The 23,380-nt window shown below is 49.5% G+C and overlaps 1 protein-coding gene across 1 annotated transcript; it reads right to left on the bottom strand.

Annotated features, from left to right (window-relative positions):
* Positions 1-1,832: 1,832 nt before the first annotated feature.
* Ifngr2 (interferon gamma receptor 2) lies at positions 1,833-21,570 on the bottom strand. The gene is made up of 7 exons (XM_055614868.1): positions 21,431-21,570; positions 13,938-14,070; positions 9,031-9,224; positions 6,536-6,678; positions 5,008-5,167; positions 4,045-4,202; positions 1,833-2,667 (listed from the first exon to the last, which is right to left on the bottom strand). The coding sequence occupies exons 1-7, from the start codon at positions 21,498-21,500 to the stop codon at positions 2,533-2,535; spliced, it is 993 nt and encodes a 330-aa protein (XP_055470843.1). The 5' UTR covers positions 21,501-21,570; the 3' UTR covers positions 1,833-2,532.
* Between the last annotated feature and the right edge of the window lie 1,810 nt (positions 21,571-23,380).

Raw genomic sequence — 23,380 nt, 5'->3', positions numbered from 1 at the left:
ATTCTTTTGTGGCTGGTGTACAGGTGGTTCACAGCTCCACAGTGGCTTCGCTAGTTCTCAGCCTTCTACCTTCCTCCCCACAATGGTCACATCTGCCTTGGAGACATGTTTGGGATCTCCATGGCCTTCACCATGGTCCATGTATTAACCAAAATAATTAAACTAAAATAAAGATATAATTCAAAAATAATTGCCAAGTTATATCTAAGCTAAGTACTATGATCTGCCAGGAATGAACGTTTTGAGGTTACTTTAGCCCTCATTTAACTTAGGTGGATGGCCTATGTGCTTTTTTGCCTTTAAAGCTTGAGACATTGTAGAGGCACAAGTCTGCCCAGGCCAAAAAACTCTTAATTGCCCTAATCAACATTGTTGTCGATAATGACCCCAGCTAGTTCATTGCAATGGTGAAGAGGGTTGTAGAACTGCAGGTTTCTGCTGGGCATGGTGGCACGTGCCACGAGGTTGGAGCCAGCTTGCCCCACACAGCCATCCTATTCCATGTAGATGGTTCCACACCAGCCAGAACTGCATAGTAAGACCCTGTCTCCAAAACTAACCAGCTCTAACATGCCCATTTATGCCATTAGAATTCTCAGTGGATGAATGTGTCCAGGTCAGCCACTCCTTCAAGAGGGGGAGCTTGGATGGCACCCCGCTGCTCCCACCCGCACTGCTAGAAAGTGTTTTTGCTCTGGGGCCTGGGCTCCATGTTCCCCACTGGTTTCATTGCCACCTTCAACCAATTTGGCTCCTCTTTGGGGCTAAACCACAGCCACCTCCTGCCTCGGGACAACAGGCCAATTTCACCCCCAAAACAGTTTGTGTTGGCTACTCTCAGTTGTCCACTATGCTTGCAACTAAAACTCAGAAATGGAGGAGGGTCTACGGTGGGGTGCTTCCTTTATCGCTTTCTGTCTTGCAGTGCTGAGAAGAGAACTTAAAGCCCTGGGTGTGCTGGGCAGACGCTCACCGCTGGTCATATTCCCAACCCTGCTCCTTTAAACCCCTCAAGGGCACCACAAAGATGGCCAGCCACAAGTGCCTAGTTAGAGGCATGGCACTTCTGCAGGGCCTAACAGAGGACGAGGCAGCTCTGCCAAGTGCTAGGGGTCTCATTAGTGTAAGGCTGAGCCTCTTCCCAGGAAAAGGTGTTGGCGGGCCTCCTCAAAGGGGACCACATTTGTGTCACTGTGTGTGGGAGAGGGGCCATGTGTACATCCTCTCCTAAATGTTAAATCATGTCAGAGGGTTTGAAATGTGAGTTTGGGAAAAAGTAGTAATAAATAAAAAAACAAAAAACGAAAGAAAGAAATGTGCCTTTGGTGAGCCACTGTGCTCGTGGCTAACATGGCTAGTGGCCTGCTCCTTCACTGAGTCAGCAATGTACTCACTGGTGAACTATGTGCTGGTGGCACCTTTGGGAATACCCTCATGACTTTGGAGAATGGGGAGGAGGGATGAGATGGCAGGAACTTCCTTCCTGCTGAAGTCTCCTGAGGACTCAGCAGCTTTACGGAGTGTAACTTAAGAAAGCCCGGGTTTAGATATTTTTTTGTTTTGTTTTGTTTCACTTATTTATTTTCTTTTAATTTTGAGACAGTGTTTCCCTACATAGCCCTGGCTGTCCTTGAACTCACTATGTAGACCAGGCTGGCCTCAAATTCACAGAAATCCACAGGCCTCTGCTTCCCAAGTGCTGGGATAAAAGGCTTGTACTACCACACCTGGCTAACTTTTCAGAAGTCAGTATTTTATAGAAAACAAGACAAAGCAAAGAAGGTAAAGTGGGGGAGGGATGAAGAAGAAAAACTCAGACTTAAAAAAAAAAGTTCAATATAAATCTTTTATTTCTAGATTTAAAAAAGACTTAAATTATCAGGACACTATTTACAATATTAACCACCTCTGTGTGAGCCGGGTGCGGCGGTGGCCCTGTACACGCCAGGCAAACACCAGCCCAGGGCGGTCACATTTAAGCCATCACCTGGACAGGAAAAGGACGCTAAGGGCCCCTGGTCGTGACAGGCTGGGGTGGCTGGGACAACTCATTTCCCAGAGTGAAGGCAAGGACACAGTCTCTGGCAGCTAGGGCAGCTAACACTGAAGAGAGCGTCAGGTTTGCAGCCATGTTGCCAGTGAAAGATTGTTCGCCTTTTTTAGTGTTTAAGAGAAATCTTTGTTTGTTTGTTTGTTTGTTTTCTGAGATTTTTTTTCTGTGGAATCCTTTTGGATACTTGTATGATCCAGAAAACTCATAAAGAATAAACAATAAATGGTCTCCTTTCCCCCACCTACCCACCCAAAGGCATCTCTGAGGCAGAAGTCCCTGGGACACTGGCAATCTCTTTGGGGTCCAGGCAGAAGGTCAGCAGCTGTGCTGACCATCCCCCTGGGTAAGCAGGGACCAGTGCCCTGATCACGGTCCTCCTGAGTAAGCAGGGGCAGTGCTGTCACCACAGTCCTCCTGGGTAAGCAGCGACCAGTGCCCTGATCACGGTCCTCCTGAGTAAGCAGGGCCGGTACACTGATTCATAGTGTTTGGAGAGCATCATCTTGCTCCTTTTCTGGAAAGAAAATGATTGACACGGAGTCCCAGGCATCATCCTTTGGTGAAGGGTCCTTGTCCAAGGCTTCTAAGATGTATTGATCTGGGTCCTTTAAATACTAGGAAAGGTCAGAAGGCAAACCAGTTACGAACAGTTTCATATGCAAGATCTCTTCTGGTAGTTGGTGGCGTCATGTTATAATCAGGCATAACTTTATTTTGTCCACCAGTGAAGTCATATCACCACCCACAATAACCATTATTGTTCCTGTGGTGATCCTGGGGGTCAAGGCCAGGCCTGGTACATGTGAGCACATACTCAGCTGCTAACACAGGCCTATCCTTGACTTCCAGCACGCCCCTGCCTCTTTATCCCTTACCCGTAATGGGGCAGGCCTGGGGGGTAGTTCGGAGCAAGAGTGCTTGTCTAGGAAGTACAGGGCCTGGGCTTCATCTTCAGCATTGGAAAAAACCCAAACCAAACCAAACAACATGAAAGGAAAGAGCCAACCATGTCCATCTGACGAAAACTATGAAGGGCAGAACTCAGAAGAAGGAGGAATCCCTCTGTCCTCAGTGCAACTTTGTTGGTTATGAACCTTAAGACATTTCAGAAGCGTCTGGTGAGGGTGACTCACGGGTAAGGGTGCTTTCCGCCAAGCCCGACCACCTGAACTTGACCCCATATGATGAAAGCAGAGAACTGACTCCCAAGAGTGGTTCTTTGTCCTCTGACCTCGCCGCCGCCACCACCACCCAATAAAATAAAAAAATGTAACCTTCAGCTTCCTTCAGCTATGGCTGGGTAATGCAGGGACCGTCCCTAAATTCTAGCCCCTCCTTCCACCTGTGCACAGCCCTGGAGTACATCAGGGTGTGGCCGGGGTCCTCACGGTGAAGATGGGTCTCACAGCCCTGAACTTTCTTTCCCTTTTGTCCTTGGCTATAAACTCCCCAAGATTCCATCGCTTTGCCTGCAGCCCTTGGAAAGAGAGACACCAAGTGCTAACGGGCAAGACAAAGAGGAACAGAAGAGACATCATGTGAATGGGTGAAACCCCAGACATGGTAGTGAAACTATTCTCCATTCTTGTGTAACATCAGCGACCTTTCACAGTTTTCACACTTTCCTAAGAAAGCGTACCAAAACCTTAGCTTTCTTCCCCAGAGAAACAGCTATGGCAAGCCCACACTGAGCTCCTCTGAGGGCAGTACCCAAGAGGAGGAGCCCAGTAAAACCCAAGGGCCATCGGGAACTGTTACTCCCTGACACTGTCAACCAGGGAGACCTTTAACCGTCAGCCTGTGGGCCACGTGTTCACACGCTCCGACCTTCCCCAACATTCACTCTGCTACTTGTTTATTCTGTGTGAAGAGAATAAATACGCGTGTGGGCAAGTGCCCATGTAGGGAGGGCAGAGGACAAGTTCTGGGTGTCAGTTCTCCCCTCCCATGGGGATCACAGCGGCTCCCCGCTCACGCATCTGCGCACTGACCTCTTTTATTTGTTCTGGGATGTTGGGTGGAGCTTGAAACCAGTATTTCACCCGGCTTTGGTGTCTGAGGAACAGGACGAAGCAGGCTCCCGTCAGCAGCAGCGGCAATGTGAAGACCCCCACGGGGATCAGGATGACCTGCAGTAGCCTGATGGAGGCTAAAAACGATGGCATAAAAGTGAACAGGACACAGACAGCGCAGCAGGTCTCATGTACGAATGCCTGGCCATTTTCTTGTCCCAGGAATACCCACAGCGACAGCTTCCCCCCACTCCCCGAATGCTCCTCCCACCCCGTGCCCTTGCCTTCTGCCCTCACAGTAAGAATTCTGGAAGACCTGAAATTGTGAAATCTGAACATTTTTTTCCAGGATCAAAAGCTACCCTGCCTGTCTAATGGAAAATTCTACAACCAAATTCACGTGATTGGTCAGAGCTGAGGCACCAGTGCCCTTGGGGCAGTGCGATGGCTCAGCACGGAAAGGCACCTGCCTCTGAGCCCCACGTGGTGTCAGGAGAGAGCTGTCCTCCGGCCTCCACTCAAGTGCACACACGTGCATGCACACAGACACACACACGTGGAAAAATGTAATCAAATATCCCACACCAGTATATTAAAAATCTTCTAGAAAACCTCCTTCAGGCTATGTGTATATGGTATCTATGAAACATAAGGGAAGCTTGTGTTCAGACTTGGGACTCATCCCTAAGACACCTCATTATGTATACACAAGTATTCTAAAATCTGAAACAAGCCGGCCTCAAATCTGACATACTTCTGATCCCAAGCGTTTTGGAGGTGACTCAGCTACTCACGTAGCCCTTGCTGCTCACCATAATCACCTCTGCAGGTAAGTACTTCCAGGTCTGCTCCTTCCACCTGCCACCCACAGCATGCCTGTCCCCACTATGTCAGGAGAAGCCTTTCTGCAGCTCATGAGGGATAAATGAAGATGTGTCTCACCATCTGCCGCTGTTTCATGACAAGACACGTTGCTTAATAGCCCAGGCGGACGGACAGTGTTGTCTTTCAAAATCAGCTGTGCCTCAGTTTGTAAACAGTACACTCTGAACGGCTTCAAGTTATCCAGCACAATGGAATTGCCCTTGAAAGGGCCTTTCACCTGCATAGACAGCACCACAGCCACCAGGTAAGGCAGACAGACAAGGCAATGTGGCTTCTAGCCTTTCTAGTGACTCCTCAAATTCACAGTGAGCACAACCAAATGGTAACAAGACTGCGGAGCTGTGAGCGCTCATAGGCCTCTTGGGGCCACCAGAACATAACAATCTCAATTTCAAATCTAAACGTTTCTCCTGTAGAGCTGATACCCTGGGCTGGGGAGATGGTTGGGTGGGCAGTGTTTGCTGAGCTCACATCCTCAGCATCCATGTAAAAATCTGGATGTTTGATGTTCATCTGTATCTTTAGAATTAGGGGGCAGAGACAGGTGGATCCTTGGAGCCCAGAGGCCAGCCATTCTGGCTGAATGGTGACCTTGAGGTTCTGAGAGAGACCCCATCTCTAAAAAAACAAGGTAGAAGGCAAAAGAGGAGGCCCCTGAGGTCAACCTCGAGACCCCACACAGGGAAGTGTGGATCTGTAGACACGCACACACTTGAGTGCACACACAAAGACAATAAAAGAAACCTCTGTGTGTTGCGTTAAACAACAGAGAAAATAAAACATCCTACAATGTTGATTTAATTCCCAAACGGCTTCTGGTTTGAAGTCAAATGTGCTGACCTCTTTATGGTTAAAACAGCATAGTTATGCCCTCAGGAGATAGCTGGACCCCATTGTCTCAGGCAGATGAGGCCCCTTGGATCTAATGTCCCTGACAGTCTTCCTGTGGACCACATCTGTCTGAAAGCACCTCACAAAGCCTCCCAGACACCCCTTGTGTGCTTTGCTTTCTCATCCTTGGAGGTGTTAATCCCCGGGTGGTCTTTCTCCTTCCAGGCAGTCTCCATCTAGTCATGTCTGGCCTTTTTGCAAACCAGTCCAACCATTCACATGACACTGCAGACCACTGTCACGTAGACCATGTCAGAAGTGGCCCCAGAGGAGCTGACATCAAAGGAGAGAATGACTCAGAGCACAGAGGCCTTGTGCTGGGTTGGCTCCCAGGTTTTGTTTTTTGCTTGTGTTGTTGTTGACTGACAGTAACTGATCTATTGCCATCTGCCAGGCCTAACTATCTAAATGGTGTGACTGGAAACAGACCCCTCGACCTCCCCAAAGTCCAGATACAGCAAGGAGCTAGCAAAGCCCACGAATGGAACCAGAGCAGGGATGGATAACACTAAAGAGGGTCAGATCATTGTGCCAGGGAGGGCTCACTATAGCCAGGAAGGTTAAAACAGGCTCAGGGCTCAAGATCCAGGAGACACTGGTGATCCTGGTCTCCTGTCTCCTGTGGAAAATCTTTATTCTGAGTCAGAAACTCTAAAGAGAAGAAACCCTAAACAAAGAAGAAAAGTGTCCTTGCCTGTTGGGTTCCTGTTTTCTCCCAGTAGTAGACACGATACTGAAAAGTTGCCTCCCCGACCACATTAAAGGGAGGGGAGAAGTGGATCATGAGGGAGCCCTCTTCTGGGATCACAGAGATGTTCTTTGGAGGCCCAACAGTAACTGAAATAGAATTACAAACAAACACCTCACATGAATGACATAGACACTCACCCATATCTGCTGTGTGTTATACACAACATCCATCTACAGTGCGCGCACACACACTTACAATATATAAGCAATGTGCTGCACTCGGGTGCCCACTGGAAGGAAAGGCCCTTGCAGAACCCACGGGTGGCCCAGACCAGTCTGGCAGGTACAGATTTGCCCCTGCTGAAAGGCCCTCTGGGCTGGTACTGACTAGAACTACATGGTCCCTGGTGCCCATGAAAGAGGGACAAGCCTAGTTACAAGAATCCGCATCCAGCACATCTCAAGGCTATGGCCTTGCACAAGGCATTCAAAACTGTTCTAGCTGAGATGCTGTTTCTCATTTGACTTTAAGCAAAGTGTCCAGAATCATGGCTGGCATCGGAGTCCCAGAGAAACAGAACAGAGACTTAAGCCAGAGGCGAAGTTTCATTCAGCGTGGGGGGAGGTGTGCAAGATTTGAAATTTGCAGAGAAATCGGTGGATCTGGAAAGCACAGCATCAACTGAGGGACCCAAACTCAGAAAGGGAAAAAAATCCCTGCATGTTCTGCCGCAAAGAAGGATCCTGATCTATAATGATCATGTGTGTTTGTAGGTAAACAGGATTAAGTGTGGCTGTCCTAAAACATTTACACCATCATTTGGGTTTTCTTTCACTGTTGGTTTTTGAGACAGGGCCTGTTGATGTGTGGCTCTGGCTGTCCTGGAACTCGCTCTGTAGACCAGTCTGGCCTTGAATTCAGAGCTCCACCTGCCTCGGCCTCCCGAGTGCTGGGATCAAAGGTGTGCACCACCCTGGACCCCTAGCTTACTTTTACATAAGCTTGCATTTTAATGGTTCTGGGTTATTTTGGGATTTTTATTTATTTAATTTCATTTTACATTTTCAATTACATTTTGTTGTTGTAGCGGTGGTGACAACAGCCACAATTGCCGCGCTACCCAGGACCGCACCTCTTCAAAAGCCAAAGTCAACAACTGTGACTGTTTAGTACAGCATTGACTATCTGGACAGTGGGACAGCTGCAGCTGTCTCACACTTGAATTTTGAAGCCATATGTACATGTGTGTTTGCTTACATGTAGACATACGTATGTGGACGTGCGTTCATACATGTGGAAGCAGGATGTGGATATCAGGCTTGGTCACTCTTGCCCCTTATCCACGGTTCTACAACTTCCTTTGAGGATCCCACCTCTGTCCTCAGAGGCTGTACTTGCAGGCAGAGGACCACACACCTGGGAGTTCTGGAGGTCTCAGGGGTCTGAACTTTGGTCTTCCTGCTTGCATGGCCAGAGCTTTAACCGCTGAGCCATCTCCACAGTTGCTTGGATTTATTTGTTAGGATAAAAGTAAGCTCCTTCGTGTGTGAGCCAACTATAGACAGGAAGCTCTGGCACAGCCAAACTGTGACAGGTACAGCGTAGGACCTAAGGTCTCTGCTTTCTCAGAGCGCACACTGATCATTCTGCCATCCAACAGTCAGGGGAGGCAGAGGCAGGCGGATCTCTGTGGGTTTGAGGCCAGCCTGGTCTACAAAGCGAGTCCAGGACAGCCAAGGCTACACAGAGAAACCCTGTCTAAAAAAAAAAAACAAAAACAAACAAACAAACAAACAAACAAACCAACCCTCATGTGACAGGCACCATTCAAATCTGAGTACAAATCTTTTTTCATCATAAAATGACTTGCACTGAATCAGGAAGGGTGACCAGGATCCAACACAGCAGTGTGTCACTCAACACACATGGCCGTGCACTCGGAGGTGAGCTGGGTGGGGGACGGTGGCTCAGCCACAGCCCACTGCCTAGCAGGCAGCAGGCCTTGCTCTCCTGTGACACAGCAAAGGAAACAAGAAATGGGTGGCTGTCTCCCCGTGACACGTGTCCTTATAAGGACAGGTGGGGGGGGGCAGATTTGGAGCCTGGTGTGGCAAATCACATTCCGTTAGCATCAGCCCCCAGGGGCGCTGCTTTCTAACAATTCTACCCACTCGTCTTTAGCGTATTTAGGGTGAGGGCCAGGACCAAGGCCGAGGGTGGGTTCAGTGTTGCTCACTGAAGATGCATGTAAAGAAAACCTGGGAACGGTAGCATTTCTTTTTAAAGATGTATTTCTTTTACTTAGCTGTGTGTGGATGTGGGTGCCCAAGGAGGCCAGCAAAGGCTGGTGGATGCCCTGGGGCTGGAGTTTAGGCAGCTGGGAGCTCCCCAGCGTGGGTGCTGGGAACTGAACCCTGGTTCCCTGGGAGTACCACACGTGTTCTTCAGGCCTAGCTGTCTCTCCAGCCCCTGCAAGTCCTCTACCCAAGTTCTCTTACCATTCCAATAGTGTATGAATGGATCCAGGTACACCCAGTCGGAACTCTGCTCTCCGAGCGTGGCTCGAACACGCAAGAAGACTTTATGGTAGCGTGACAAGCCCTTGGAGGAGTCACCTCCTGAGATGTCACACTTCGTCTCTGGGGTGTCGGTACAGTTCACCCAACGCAATGTGTCCCAGGAAGCGCCAATGCTGGGAAAGAAAACAAGGTTTCAATTCCCAGAATTCCTTCCTCACGTATAACACTGTTCTCTAGAAATGCTATCATCTCCATGATAGCCGAAATCACTTACCCTTTTGGCAAAGGTCAAGTATAGAAACTCTTTATTAAGAATTAGGGAAGCAGCATGGGAGGAGGGCGGATTGGAAGGGGGCTGCAGCTAGCATACAAAGTGAATAAATTGTGATAAATAAGTAAATAATTTTAAAAAAGAATTAAAAATAAAGTTGACAGTAAAAAAAAAAAAAAAAAGAATTAATTCAAAGCCAGGTGGTCATGCTTGTGATCTCAGCACTCAGGGAGGCAGAGGCAGTTGGATCTCTGTGAGTTCAAGGCCAGCCTGGTCTACAAAGCAAGTCCAGGACAGCCACACTACACAGAGAAATCCTATCATGAAAACAAAACAAAAACTAACAAAACAAAACAAAAAAGAATTAACTCATACGCCTTGCCTACTTCCAAGCACTCAGTGTTCTTAAGATATGTACAAGGTCAGGCAACCACCACCCTGACCAGTTTTTAAAATATGTTGTTACCCACCCTCCCCTAAACAGAACTCCACTGATAGCCACCGATAATAATTCTTCATTCTCCTCAGCCTGGTGCCCTAGGCCCAGGTGACACTGACGTACTTTCTGTCTCACCAGGTTCCCCCATTCTGAACGGAACCATTCCATATGGGTACGTATGAACGACTAGTCTCCTGGGCTGCCTTGGTGACAAGTCCATTCAAGATATAGAATGTATCAGGTTTTTTCCTTCTGAAGCTTTCACATTTTGTGTTTCATTTGTATGTGCCTTTGCACACTCATGTGCTGGGATTAAAGGCACGTGAGCCACCACCACCCATCTCAGAACAACTTTAAAAAAATGTCTCTCAGAAGACAGACTTAGGGGGGAATAGGAGTTCTGAAGGAAGGAACCCCTTTCCGCACAGGGGGTAAAAATGAGGTGATTTTGGCTGCACTTAACTGAATGCTGAAATGAACACTTTTCATTCTGAGAATCCTTGAGGACACCCTACGGTTCACCAAGACTCCATCAAATCAGTCTAAGCTTGGTCAATCAGGCCAGCCATCCCAGCTCCTGTGCACTGACTCGTTTTGGACTTCTGCTTCAGAAATTACCCAACTTTTAGTTGTGAGTGCACTGGGCATCAGCGACCGGTAATTTAAACTGCTGGCTTGACCCAATGCAGACTGTCCTGTGAGGAGTCCCAGTGAGGAAACTGTCTGTGTCAGGCTGGCCTGTGACATGTCTGTAGACTGTCCAGCCCGTTGTCTGTGGCACCGACCCATCCCTGAGTTTGGGTCCTGGACAGTGTAGGGTGGAGATGTGAGGCGGGTGTTAGCAGCCAGCAAGCATCCGTTTCTCCGCTCTTAACCATGGATGTGACATAAGTGGGTGCTTTAGGGTCCCTGCTACCTTGACTTCCTTGCTCTGACTGACAGTAATTTTGAGCTCTGAGCTAAAACAAACCCATTTCCCTCCCCGCCCCCAAGCTATTCTTTATTTTATCACAGCAACAGAATTGAAACTGGGACAGCATCAAACCCCGGGCCTTATGTAAGCTAAACATATGTCCTACCAGAGTGAACAAGCCAAAAAATAGGTCTTTGCTTTTGTAAAATTTATTTACTTTTTTGAGACACAGTGTTGCTGTGCAACCCAGGCTGACTTTGAATTTGTAACGCATCTGCTTCTAAGTGTTAAAATTACAGTTACAAGTCACCAGGCCTGACTAGAAAACCTTTCTTTAAAAAATTTTACAATATTTACTTATTTATTGTGTATGGATGCATGTCTCACTCTGTCTGTGTGTGCATGTGTGTGTGTGTGTCAGAGAACCCCCTGAAATAGTCAGTTCTGTCCTTCCTGCAAGTGGTCCTGGGGATCAAATTTGGCAGCAGGTGTTTATCAGCTGAGCCCTTTTGCTAGTCCCTAGAAAATCATATTTTTTTAAAGCAATAGTCTTCATGAAAGGAAGCAATACATGGTAGTTTAGTGCTGGGCTTGTCATCAGGATACAGTGTCCTGCACCAAACTCTGGCTGCTCTCTTTCTCCTCCTTCCTTCCTTCCTTCCTTCCTTCCTTCCTTCCTTCCTTCCTTCCTTCCTTCCCCTCCCTCCCTCCCTCCCTCCCTCCCTCTCTCTCTCTCTCTCTCTCTCTCTTTCTCTCTTTCTTTCTTTCTTTCTTTCTTTCTTTCTTTCTTTCTTTCTTTCTTTCTTTCTTTCTTTCTTTCTTTCTTTCTTTCTTTCTTTCTTTCTTTCTGAGACAGGGTTTCTCTGTCTAGACCTGGCTGCTGGAACATGATATGTGCCTTTGCCTCTGCCTCCTGAGTGCTGGGATCAGAGGTGTGCATCACCCATGCCCACCCTCTTCCCCCATCCCACCACACATACACTCAAATTCTAGTTTCTTAACAGTTTCTCAGTCTCCTTATCTTGAAGACAAGCCTCAGATGGCCCGGTGGGCAGAGGCAATTGCTGCCAAGCCTGATGGCCTGAGTCCAGTCCCCAGGAGCACATGGTTAAGGGAGAGCGCCAACTCCGGCCAGCTGTCCTCTGACCTCCACACATGGGTGGTGGCATTTGTGCCTCCCCAGTGCACACACAAAAATAAGTAATAAGAAATCTGTGTTTGTGTACACACACACACACACACACACACACACACACACACACTACTTTCTTCCTTGTTTCACACTGTGGGACATTCCTCCCTTGCTGCTCTCAGTTTCTAGGCTGAGGGCTGGAAGCGTTATGATGGGAACCAGAAGTGCCTGCAGCTGCTTCCTCCTGAGGACACCCAGGTCTGATTATGCTTAGCTAGAGTTGCTGTCTGGCTGGCCTCAGTGCACACATGCTGAAGCTCTGCCCTCTATCCCAGGTGAGGCTGTAGGCGTGCTCCTTCACTAAGCACGGGGAGCAGCCCGCTACCTATATTTCCGATGCTCTTCTGGATTTTCTACAGACTGTGCACGCTACAGCAATCGGGCAAATACATAAAAGGTGAGGCAGCAGGGCAAGTCGGCCTGGCAACAAGCTGGGGCCTTGCCTTCCAAGACAGCCAGAGCTGCCAGGCTTTCTTCTCATTACAGAAAAAGTTTCCAGATTCCTCACTGTTGGCTGCTGCTGTTGTTCTAAAGGAAACAGCACGAGGACCAAACAGCCTGGGCGCTGCTTTCTGTGCCCACTATTTAAACTTTGAAGTCTCCCGCAATGTCTCCTGCAGATTTGGCGATGCTACAGTGAGCATCATAACGAGCAGAGGGGCACCTTCATTTACAATGACAATGCTACCTTACCACAGACACAGTTTTTAAGCCTCAGCCTCAAAATCAGTAAAACAGACAAACAAATAAAAACCAACTCAAACAAGAAAACGTATTTTAAAGCAAAACAAAAGCAGGGAGGCTCTCCCATCATTGGAGCCACAGCTGGGTTTAGTTTTCACCAAAGCTTCTCTTTCTTTTACTGCAACCAACCTCAACCCCTGATAAACATTACAAAATGTTTACCAAGAAGAAAGGAAGGAAGAGGGCTGGGGAAATGGCTGTCATTAAATGGCCAGCCTGTGTTCAGACCCTCAGAGAGCCTATGAAACTCCAGTGCAGTGGGCACAGGGTGGGCGTGGGGAAGAGGACCAGGCAGACCCCTGGTCCACCCAGCTAGCTCAGCTGGAGAGCTCCAGGTTCAGAGAGAGATGGCCTCAGAAATAAGGGGAGCAGGGCTAAGAAGGCATTTTGCCATGCTCTCTGCTTCCACCATGAGCTCTCTCTCTCTTACGTAAGCTCATCACCAACAAACAAAAACCTGGAGCCAAACAAGTTGGCCTGTAATACGAAGCTGAGTGGAAGCCTTTCTATAACAAAGTTCAGTAAGCTGAGTACCGTGGCACAGCTACCTCTAAGAGGCTGAGGGAGGTTGAGGCAGGAGGATCTCTAGTTCCAGAGCTATCTGAGCGGAACAGGAATGCTGGTCTCAAAAAAACAAATAAAACCAGGTTTTGCTTATGAGTATGTGCCCAGTGATTTCAACTTGATCTTCAATTAACTTATGTGAAAAAAACAAAACCATTGAACTGAGCTCACTCAGCTCATAGTGAGTGAGTTAGCAGAGCAGCCAGTTCTCTGACAGCCAGACTTGAATCTGCCTTGGATGAGTGGGAGGTTCTGAAATCTCTGTCCTTGGAGCTTCTTTGCACATCAAATGGTGGCCAGCAACAGAGAAACACAGAAATGGGGTGGGGGCAGAACAAAGGACAAGCATAACACATTATTCAAAACAGAAAACCAGGTGAGAAACTGAGACTCCATTGTAGTCTGCTGAGTAAATTCCTTAGTAGGCTCAGTTTGGGCTTTGAGGTTTTAAACCTGAAAGCTGTGCCTTGCCTTTCCAGGCGGAAGTGAACCCTAACTCTGAACAGAACAAAGGGATTAACTTTCACCACTAAAGGAGGTTACCTAGCAGCCAGCGCTCTCTGACAGCTACACTTGAATCTGCCTCGGATGAGTGGGAGGTTCTGAAATCTCTGTCCTTGGAGCTTTTAGACACACAACAGAAATACCTGCCGCCCACAGGTCTCACTGCAGTCCGCTGACAGGCCATGTCAGGAGGTGACTCCAGGCTTCCATCCAACTCCCCAGAAGGTCCCAGCAAGGGGACCCCAGAACATCCACTCACCAGCGGTACTCCACTTGGTAGACCACTGGTCTTGTGTCATTGCTGGGGGGCGGTGGCTCCCAAGTCAGGATCTGCTCTTCATTATACAGGTGAATTTTGGAGTGCAGAGGAGCAGCAAGCTGGAAAGAGGGGTCTTGAGAGGGATAGGGAATGAGAGGGAGAATGGGGTGAATAGGGAATGAGGGAGAACGAGACAGGTCGGGAATGGGGGTGAGGTCAATAGGGAATGAGAGGAGGGAATGGGTCGGGAAAGGGAAAAATCAGAACATTGAATTAAAAAAACACTTCAGTGGGTGTTGTCAAAGCCATTCATCCCATACAACTCTTGTCCCAGTTGAGGAATGGGCGTGCCTGTCTCTGGCACATCCTTCAGGGTCTGGTTGTGAGGATGACACTATGGGCCCTGGGAGAAGCGTTTGAGGCCACCCTTCCCCTGCAGGCTCCAGCTGGTAGAACAGGTCGTGGGAACTGACTGCACAGGGATCCAGATCTATGGCTTGTGGCTGCGCTTGACTCTGGGATGCCCAAGCCTCCATTTTCCCACAGGAATCACCCTAACGCTAACCAATAGGAGAACACACCGCAGAGCATGGGCGAAGGTTCTGAGTATCTACTCAGCCCAAGTGGGTACCAAGGGACCATGCATACATGTATGGATGCGGATGCCCCAAATCAGGCAGGCAGTTCCCAAAGGCTGGAGACACAAGGCCAAGAGCTGGCATCATTGGCTTCTCAAAGATCCTCAGCATCCTGTCGCTGAATTCAGGATGACGTGCTGAAACCCAGGTTCCAAGGCACGGAGGAGGAAATTCACACTTTCAACACCCCTTCCAGCTTTGAGGCCATGAATGACAAAAGAATGTACAACCCAGAGGCAGCAGATTCTCCGGAGAAACCAGCTGCAACCACCCGGTCAGGCAGACGGACACTCTGCGGGTGGGCTGGGCTAGAGACTGAAAACACTGGAGCCTTCTCTCTAAAGAGAGATCAGCACAACACTTTCTCTGATTGAAAGATTAATGAGAAACATTCAGAAGAGGGAAAGAAAAACATGCTGCTCCAGAATGCAAAGCAGGAAACTCAAACCACACATTTTCAGAAAGCCCTTCAGAGCAAAAGAAAAGTGTAGAGAAGCCTCCAGCCCCCCCCCCCCCCCCCGGCATGGCTGCCCATCCATGCTGCGCTGAGAGGCAGAGAACAGGCCGGGGCAGCTCACTGAGGGCTTGGCACCCATCCATCAGGGAATCTCAGAGACAGGCTCTTCCGGCCTGCACAGGGTTCTGTCTGCGTTAGGTTTCTGTCACTGCTATAGCCTCTCACCCCAAATGCAAGAGCTTCTAGCAACCCAGATGTATCATTTATTGTTTTATCACATTTATCATTTATCATCACTCTGTCCATCAGATGTTTGAAACAGGCCTAGGATGGAGGTGGCAGCAGGGCCCAGTTACTTCTGGAGTTGCCAAGAGAAAAATCCAGCTCCTGCCTTTTCATATGCTGGAAGCTATTTGCAGTCTTTGGCTTGTGTCCTCATTCTCTGTTGATGCTGGGCCAAGTCGATCTTGTGTTACCTTCTCTCTGGTTCTTTCCCGGCTCTTTATTCTATCTTTCATGGACCCTTGCAATGATACTGAACCAAGGTAGCTCAGAATCATCTCCCCACATCACCATCTTTGACTCAGTCATACCTGCAAGGTCCCCTTTGTCATACAAGGTCACATATTCCTAAGGTCCAGGGATCAGTGCCTGGACATCTTTCAAATGACACCTCCCCCATTCACCATGTCTCACATCTCCAGAGGAACCCTAAGGAACGTTTCTTCCCTCTCCTGGGTCCCTATCTTCACAATCTAAACATCCACCTAAGAAAGGGACGCCAAGGGACCAGGATAGAAAGAACCTTACTCTAACCACATGTGGGAGAGAAAAGGCAACCTGTTCTCAGGTGCAAATGGCTGGCTATGGGTCTATTAGCGTACCAGAGAGCCTGCTGGCCTGCAGGCTCGATGCTAGGGACCTGTGACTCCTCTCAACTCTCCTCAGCCGCTACCCTCTATCCTAAACTCCAACTCATGATCTTCCATCCTCCCAGATCCTCATTCTTGTACAATCGTGTCATCTTGGCTCTGTGCTTTCTCGGGCCTCTTTTGTCTTCCCCACTCTCCCTTCTCACAGCCAGGTTCAGTCCACTACTTTCTCTCCCGGCTCTGGACTCTTCCGAATGCCTCTGGCTGTTCTCTTCCTCATAGCTACAATAAAAACCTTCCCCTCGACCATGCCTAGGAGTGGGTCACATTCTCATTTTATACACTTGTCAGTGGTGGGGGTGGGGTAGAGCTCAGTGACATAGCAGGCTCAAAGCCTGGGTCTGATACCCAACATTTAAAAACAAACACACAAAGATAACCTGGCAAGATGGGAGTTTTCAGACTGGGTACAAGGAAGGCCTCCACACAGTACAGCTTTGTTTCTACCAAGAGTTTATTAGGAAACCTTATCTTATCTTATTCACTGAAGACCATGAGTCTCAGAACTGTGGACTCCACAGGGAAATGCCAGAGACTGCCTACGCACCATAAAACACTTTACCCAACAGCCCTGCTCCCATTCTGGATGCCCGTTCTAGAACTTCACCCTCTCCACTCCAGCCCTCCTTTGCCCTGGAGAAACACTCTGTCCTTGGAACCTTGATGAGGCTCCCTCTCCAGCAAGCCTCCCCAAGCCCTGCCTCAGCTGAGTGACCTTCTGTCACACGCACAGAGCCCTGGTGTGAACTTGGAAACCTGCCCTCAGCTCAGTCCTCTTGCTGTGATTTTCCTCCAAAGCACGCTTCACACCCAAGTCCTTCACACCTGGGTGATGAGAAAGCAGACTTTAGAAGTCCATTATCGACACATAATATAGGATAAACATATTAAAATCTGTACACCCAAAGAAGCTAAGCAAGAAGGAGGACTCTGGCTAAGATGCTCAATCCCCATTCAGAAAGGCAAATGGGATGGACATCGAAAGAGGGAGAAAACAGGGAACAGGACAGGAGCCTACCACAGAGGGCCTCTGAAAGACTCTACCCTGCATGGTGTCAAAGCAGATGCTGAGACTCATAGCCAAACTTTGGGCAGAGTGCAGGGAATCTTATGAATGAAGGGGGAGATGAAAGACCTGGAGAGACAGGGGTTCCACAAGGAGAGCAACAGAACCAAAAAATCTGGGCACAGGGGTCTTTTCTGAGACTGATACTCCAACCAAGGACCATGCATGGAGATAACCTAGAACCCCTGCACAGATGTAGCCTTTGGAAGCTCAGTGTCCAAGTGGGTTCCCTAGGAGGGGGAACAGGGACTGTCTCTGTCATGAACTCAGTGGCTGGCTCTTTGGTCACCTCCCCCTGAGAGGGGAACAGCCTTACCAGACCACAGAGGAGAACATTGCAGCCAGTCCTGATGAGACCTGATAGGCTAGGGTCAGATGGAGGGGGAGAAGAACCTCCGCTATCAATGGGCTTGGGGAGGGGCATGGGAGGAGATGAGGGAGGGAGGGTGATATTGGGAGGAGATGAGGGAGGGGGCTACAGGTGGGATACAAAGGGAATAAACTGTAATTAATAAAAATAAATAAATTTTAAAAGGACGGAAAAAAATGAAGTTCATTGTCTGGGCTGGCTCCTCTGCCATTGTCTTCTGTGTGGCCCCTGGATGAGGCAATTGTGTCCCTGAGGGGGGACTGGTCACAGTGTGCTCTCAATACAATCCTGAGGAAGGAGTGAGTCCACAGGACGTGTAGGTTGTCACAGCAGCTGCAATTCAAGCTCTGTCCATTGCTCGCTGTGGACAGCTGTCCTCAGCACCACAGCATGCGCTTTCAAGAGAGGAGGTGCTGCCAGACCCAGCAAGCCCAGAAGATGTGGGGAATAAGCAATGCGCTGATGGACAGCTGTCCACAATGAAACGATGAACAGAACCCACAAGAGACCCAGGCTCTCTCTTCCTCGTTTGCTTTGTATTTGGGTCCTTGGCTTTGTCTCATCTCACAGGCCGGGGCAGGGGTGCTGGCCATCTCTGGATGGCTCTAAAGACTCTGTGTTAGTTACTTCTGTGTCGCAGTGACTGAACTACCTCACAGAACTTGGCTCATGGCTGCAGGGGATTTCCGTCTACCCTAATGCTGAAAGCATATGAAAAGGCTGTCATTGGCGGCTGCAGTATGTGTGTGTGTGTGTGTGTGTGTGTGTGTGTGTGTGTGTGTATGTGTTTGTGTGTGTATTCTTAAGTATCTAGGAAGTCCCAAGTGTCTGGATGCCAGGGACATCACAGGGTGGGGCAGGAAGGCAGGAGGGAAGGCCCTGTGGCTGAGGTGCAGAGGGCACATTGATGCAGACAGCTTATCTCCGCTTATCGTTAGTGGCTTGTGACTCAGTGCATGGAGAAATAGGGCAGAGTGGAGCTTTGCTTAGACCCCTCCTGGGTCTTCGAGCTTTTACTGGGTAGGAGCTGCGGTGTCTTTGAAGCCCTGGGTCCACCCATGGGGACCATGTTAGTTTTCCCTTGTTGCTACAGCAAATGACAAAAAATATCTTCGTAGTTGAAAATCTTACAGGTCTCTGGGCAGATAGTGGAAGGTGTGTCAAGGGCAAAGGTCATGGCCCTAGGAGCAGCAGGTGGAAGATGTGATTATGTTGGACGTAACCCAGATACGCCCAGAACAGAGCCACTGACTATTGTGCAAGCCTTAGACCATTGTTAGCACGTCTGTAGAACCAGCTCTCATCACCTGTGAGCCAGCGATGGGGAATCCGGGACCAGGAAACAGCCACATCTTAAAAATGGCATCATTAATTAATTCATTTGTGTGTGTGTGAGAGAGAAACAGAGAGAGAGGAGAAAGAGAGAGAGAGAGAGAGAGAGAGAGCGCAACTTTTGAGAGACAGTACTCTCCTTCTACCATGTAGGTCCTAGACATCAGAGTGAGGTTATTAGGCTTGGCAGCCAGCAGCAGTCCAAACAAATGCTATCTCCAACCCCCAAAATAAATAAAAAAAAAATAAAAAAAAAAAAAACAAAACGGCCAACTATGGGCTCTGGTTTTGCCTTTCATTTATGTTTTGAGATTTATTTGTGCATGTGAGCGTGCCTGCTGTGGCTATGTGTGCCATGTGTTTGCAGGTGCCCATGGAGGGCAGAGGGCGTCCTGTTACCCTGGAATTGGTGGCTGTGAGCTCCCTGGCTGGGTGCTGGGAACTGAACCCCAGTCTTCAGGGTTGCCTTTCACGTTTGATCTTGGGTTTGCCTCCCACAACTCTACGAGAAGGAATTTCACTGTGTATGAGGGAGTGAGGCTCAGGTGGGGACCAGCAGGGTTCCAGACTAGGCCCTTCACCGGTAAACTTCACTCTGTCCCCACAGAGCATTTTGTCAGCAGTACTGAGAGGGAGTGCTGTGGTCCTAAATGATCTCATTTGGGGCTGAGATGTCCCCCACAGGCTCAGGCTCTGTGGTGACCCCCACAGGGTCTCCAGCTTGTAGTGCTGTTTGGAGGGCTGTGGAGCCTGTGAGGGCAGGGCCTGGAAGGAAGAAGTCAGTGAGGACAGGTCTTTGAAGCTACCTGCTCCTTGCTGCTAGTCTCACTCTCTCGGTCTCCTGGTCAGCTTTGTTGGAAGCATGACCCATGCCAATGCTTTCATATCCAGCAACTTAACTGTGGCCACTGAACAAACAGTTCTCACAGCCATAGTCAGGAAGTTACTCTTTGTAGTAAATCCCCACCAGCAAGGGGTTTTTTGTTTTGTTTTGTTTTCCCTAGATCATTTGTCTCTTCCCGGGAGTAAAATGTGAAGATTCCCTACTTCAGAAGAAGGCTTGAAAACAATGAGATAAAACCCTTAGCAGCTTGTCTCAATAAATGGGAGCCAGGCTAGTCTCAAACTCACACCGATCTGCCTGCCTCTGCTCCCCACAGTGCTGGGATTAAAGGTGAGTGCCATGCCTGCCATGCTCGGCTCCCCATACACTGTTAAAAGCAGCCTGATGATTCCTGAAGCCATTCTTAGCCTATGGACCAAGTATGGGAATCTTCCCATTATCTGTTTGCCACAAGATCATTGTTAATATTTTCACTTTGCACTTTGACTAAAAACGGTTTCTTTGTGTGTGTATGTGTTTTTTTTTAGGGCTTCTTTTAAGGATATCCTAGTAAGTTTGTTTTTCATAAAAAAGTGAGTATGAGCATTTCAAATTGTTGTTAAAACAGTGGAATGAGAGTCTAAGGATTTGAAAAAGGCTTCCACTTTCAAAGTTACCACTTTCTAAGGATCCAGTTTGTTAGCGAAGCCACAGATCACAACTTCTGTGGAATATAGTAAAAGTTATTTTTAATCATTAGAAGGGCGTGCACCTGCGCGCGTGGTGACACTTGTCAATTGTAAAGTTCCTAAATACGTCGACAACCTTTGGACTCATAGTTTACAGACACCCTCAGTGACCCTGAAACCAAGTACCACGACTCACCCATCACACCTCAACCACAGGCTCGCCTCCAAAGGAGACCTAAGGGAGAAGGGCAGACACAGATTGCCCAAGGCAAGATTGGGGAACGTCAGAGTCAGGGAGAAAAAGTTAACCATGGAAGCGGGTACCATCCTCCTGTGCACCTCTGCCCTTAGGGAAACAGGGAATCTAAGGGTCTCGCGACAGATGCTGACAGAAGGACCAACCCCTCACAACCATCTTCCAACGGGAGGGAATGTCCCAGTTCGTGAGATTATCTAACTAATGGCTAAACTTCAACAGCAACAACAATAAAAGCAGGACTGGCTGCTTGTGGCCCAAGCTGGCCCGGAAACCTCAGGACTCTTGTTCTTGTCCTGAGTTCTGCATTTTCACAAGCGCACACCACAGACTCAGTAGGCTCTGGACACCCAAGCTTTGATAGGATCTCTGCCTGGGAAAGACCCCAGCAAAACAAACACCTACGAAGGAAGAACAGAACGTTCTTGGTCGGTGAGGTCGTTCTTCTGGAGGTTTTGATGACTGGCTCATGAATATAGTCAGGCGGAGCCCAGGTAAAGGGCTGTCTAGGTGTAGTGGGATAGAACTGGGATTAAAAGTGTGGCTCAGCTGACCCCCAGTCCCCATACACTGGAGGGGACACGGGCATTTTTGCTCCTCCGTTGTAAGATCCCGAGGCACTAAGTACCAGGATTTTACATGTCGCCCAAAGCAAATGTTGGTCCCGGCCTTTAGCGGATCTCCTAGGCACCAAGCGACCAACCTCCGAGCCTCCCCGGCCCCAGGCTTGGGATTCCCGGCGGTCCACGCCACACTCACTGCAGCGCTTTCCCGCAGATTCCTCCGGCTCGGTCCCCCGGCCCGATCGCGGACGGCCGCAGATCGGGACCGGCTGCAGGCTGCGGGCGCCCGCGGCAGGCGGCCGGCGGAGGCTGCGCGCAGACGCGACCCCCGCGGAAGCCTGGGGGCGGGGCGGGGCGATCGGCTTACCTGGCGGGGACGCCGCGGCGCCGAGGCCACAGAGCAGCAGCGGCGGCAGCCACAGTGGCGGAGGCCGCATGGCCCGGGAGGCCCGGGACCCTGGGCTGGACGCCGCTCACCCTCGCAGCGCGGCGGCCATGGCGAGCGCGGCGCCGCCTCTTCCCAGCGGCCCCGCCCGCGCCCCGCCCCGCCCGGCCCGCGGGACTTTCCCGGGTGTTCCCGAGAACCCGGGGCCCTGGCAGTCCAGCGCTCAGCACCCCGCCGAGCCCAGCTCCGCGCGCGGCCAGGGACCTCTAGGAGCTCGAGAGAGACCCCGAGATACCCAAGCCCCACCGCGCCTCTGGCTCCCGGGTCTTAGTCCATTTATTTGAGTTCTGTTCTCTTTAAGGGCCCAAAAGTACATGGTAAGATTTGAATCCTTGTAAGCGGAGGATGACTTAAGGGTACAGTGAGGAGGAGCCTGTAGGAAGTGGTGTCGCAGAGAAGGGGAAGAAAAGCTGGAGGAACATTACTCGTTGCTTAATAGTCTGTGGTTTTGGCCCTGTGTGGTGTGAAGCAAAGGAGGAAATGACCCCAGAGCCGGCAGGGACAGGCTCCCAGCCTGAGCCCTTCCCAGGGCAAGCCTGTTGGCAGAGACATTTCACCTCAGCCACAAGCCAGGGGCAACGAGAGAAACGGATAGAGAGGCAGACCAAGAGTGGCAATTGCGTCCAACGGCAGAGGCCTCTCTGTCCCCTTCTTTGTTAGTGAGAACAGGTCTCTGGAAGCCTTGGTTGACAACACGATGTGTTGGAAATGGCAAAGGAGAGAAAATCCAAGTCCTTGCAGACTGTGAATCATGAATGATAAGTCATGTTTATTTTTATGAGGCAGGTGTCAGGTTAAGGTGAAGGACGTGTGTCTGCCTTAGCTGAAGCCCTGAAGGGCTTGTGACCACGAGCTTTTCCGCCTGTGGCCAAGAGGTGAGTCTGTGAAAATGCTGCTACTCTATCCCCCGCCCCCCAGAATCCGTCTCCCAGCTCTTCTCTGCCAACTAAGAGGGTTTGTTTTCCTTCCCCAAATCCTTGGCACACCGCTAAGGAGGGTTCCTTGCATGAGCACCCAGGCTTCAAGTGTCCAGCACCCCAAATGCAAGTTGTCCTCTCTTGTGCCAAAGCAACTTTGTCAGGGCAAGGCCAGCTCAGTGCTGACATTGTCTTCTCCTGCCCTTTCTGGCAGACGGGTCCTGGTATCGCTGAGAGGAGAAGAGAGCAGGAACAGGAACTCAGTTCTACTGGCACTTCCTGTGAAAGGTGAACGCTTGGCCCTGTCTTCCCTGTGTGCACCTGGATGGTACTGTGTCCTGTGCCTCCATTCCTGCGCACTCTCTCTTAGTTTTTCACGTGTTTCTCCCCTTTGGAGGCAGGTTTATCATGGACACGGTGAAAGCTTAAACCTTAGGACATTTTATTTCACCTTCCAAGACCATGAGAGCCAAGCTGTTCCTAGCATGTGCACAGTCACATGATTTTTAAATCTTTATTTTATTTTATGTGTATATGCCCCCTCCCCCCCCGTGTGTGTTCGAGCGCTTGCACAGAGCACATGTGCAGGAGCCTGTGGAGGTTAGAAGAGAGATCACACACAGACCCTGGACGTGAAGTTACAGGTGGTTGTGAGCTGCCGTGTGGGTGCTGGGAACTGAACCCTGGTCCTCTGCAGGAGCACCAAGCACTCTTAACTGCTGAGCTGTGTCTCCAGTCCCTGGTCACATGCTTTTGTGAAATCTGCAAAGTGGAGGTTTTAGCACTTTACTAACATCTCGGTGTTTGTCCTCTTCAGAGTTCCTCTCTGACACACTTCTCACGTAGGGAAGAGCTGTAGGGGTGGCTCTGAGTGTTATTTTAGAAATGATGTGCACAACAGATATTACTTGAAAGAGGTCTATTGGATGGAGATGGAGGGGAGGAAGAGAGAGAC

The sequence above is a fragment of the Psammomys obesus genome, unplaced genomic scaffold (assembly GCF_907164565.1).
Source record: "Psammomys obesus unplaced genomic scaffold, mPsaObe1.curated_primary_1811, whole genome shotgun sequence".
In the NCBI taxonomy this organism is placed as follows: domain Eukaryota; kingdom Metazoa; phylum Chordata; class Mammalia; order Rodentia; family Muridae; genus Psammomys; species Psammomys obesus.
This window is presented reverse-complemented; position numbering and strand designations above follow the sequence as displayed.

Bases quoted from the DNA above. Each gene is read 5' to 3' on its own strand.
- Ifngr2 (XM_055614868.1), bottom strand. From the start codon at position 21,500: ATGCGGCCTCCGCCACTGTGGCTGCCGCCGCTGCTGCTCTGTGGCCTC. The intron at 9,225-13,937 runs GTGAGTGGATGT...TTTCTTTCCCAG, and splicing joins TACCAAGTGGAGTACCGCTG to CATTGGCGCTTCCTGGGACA. The intron at 4,203-5,007 runs GTGAGACACATC...CATCGTTTTTAG, and splicing joins TCATGAAACAGCGGCAGATG to CCTCCATCAGGCTACTGCAG.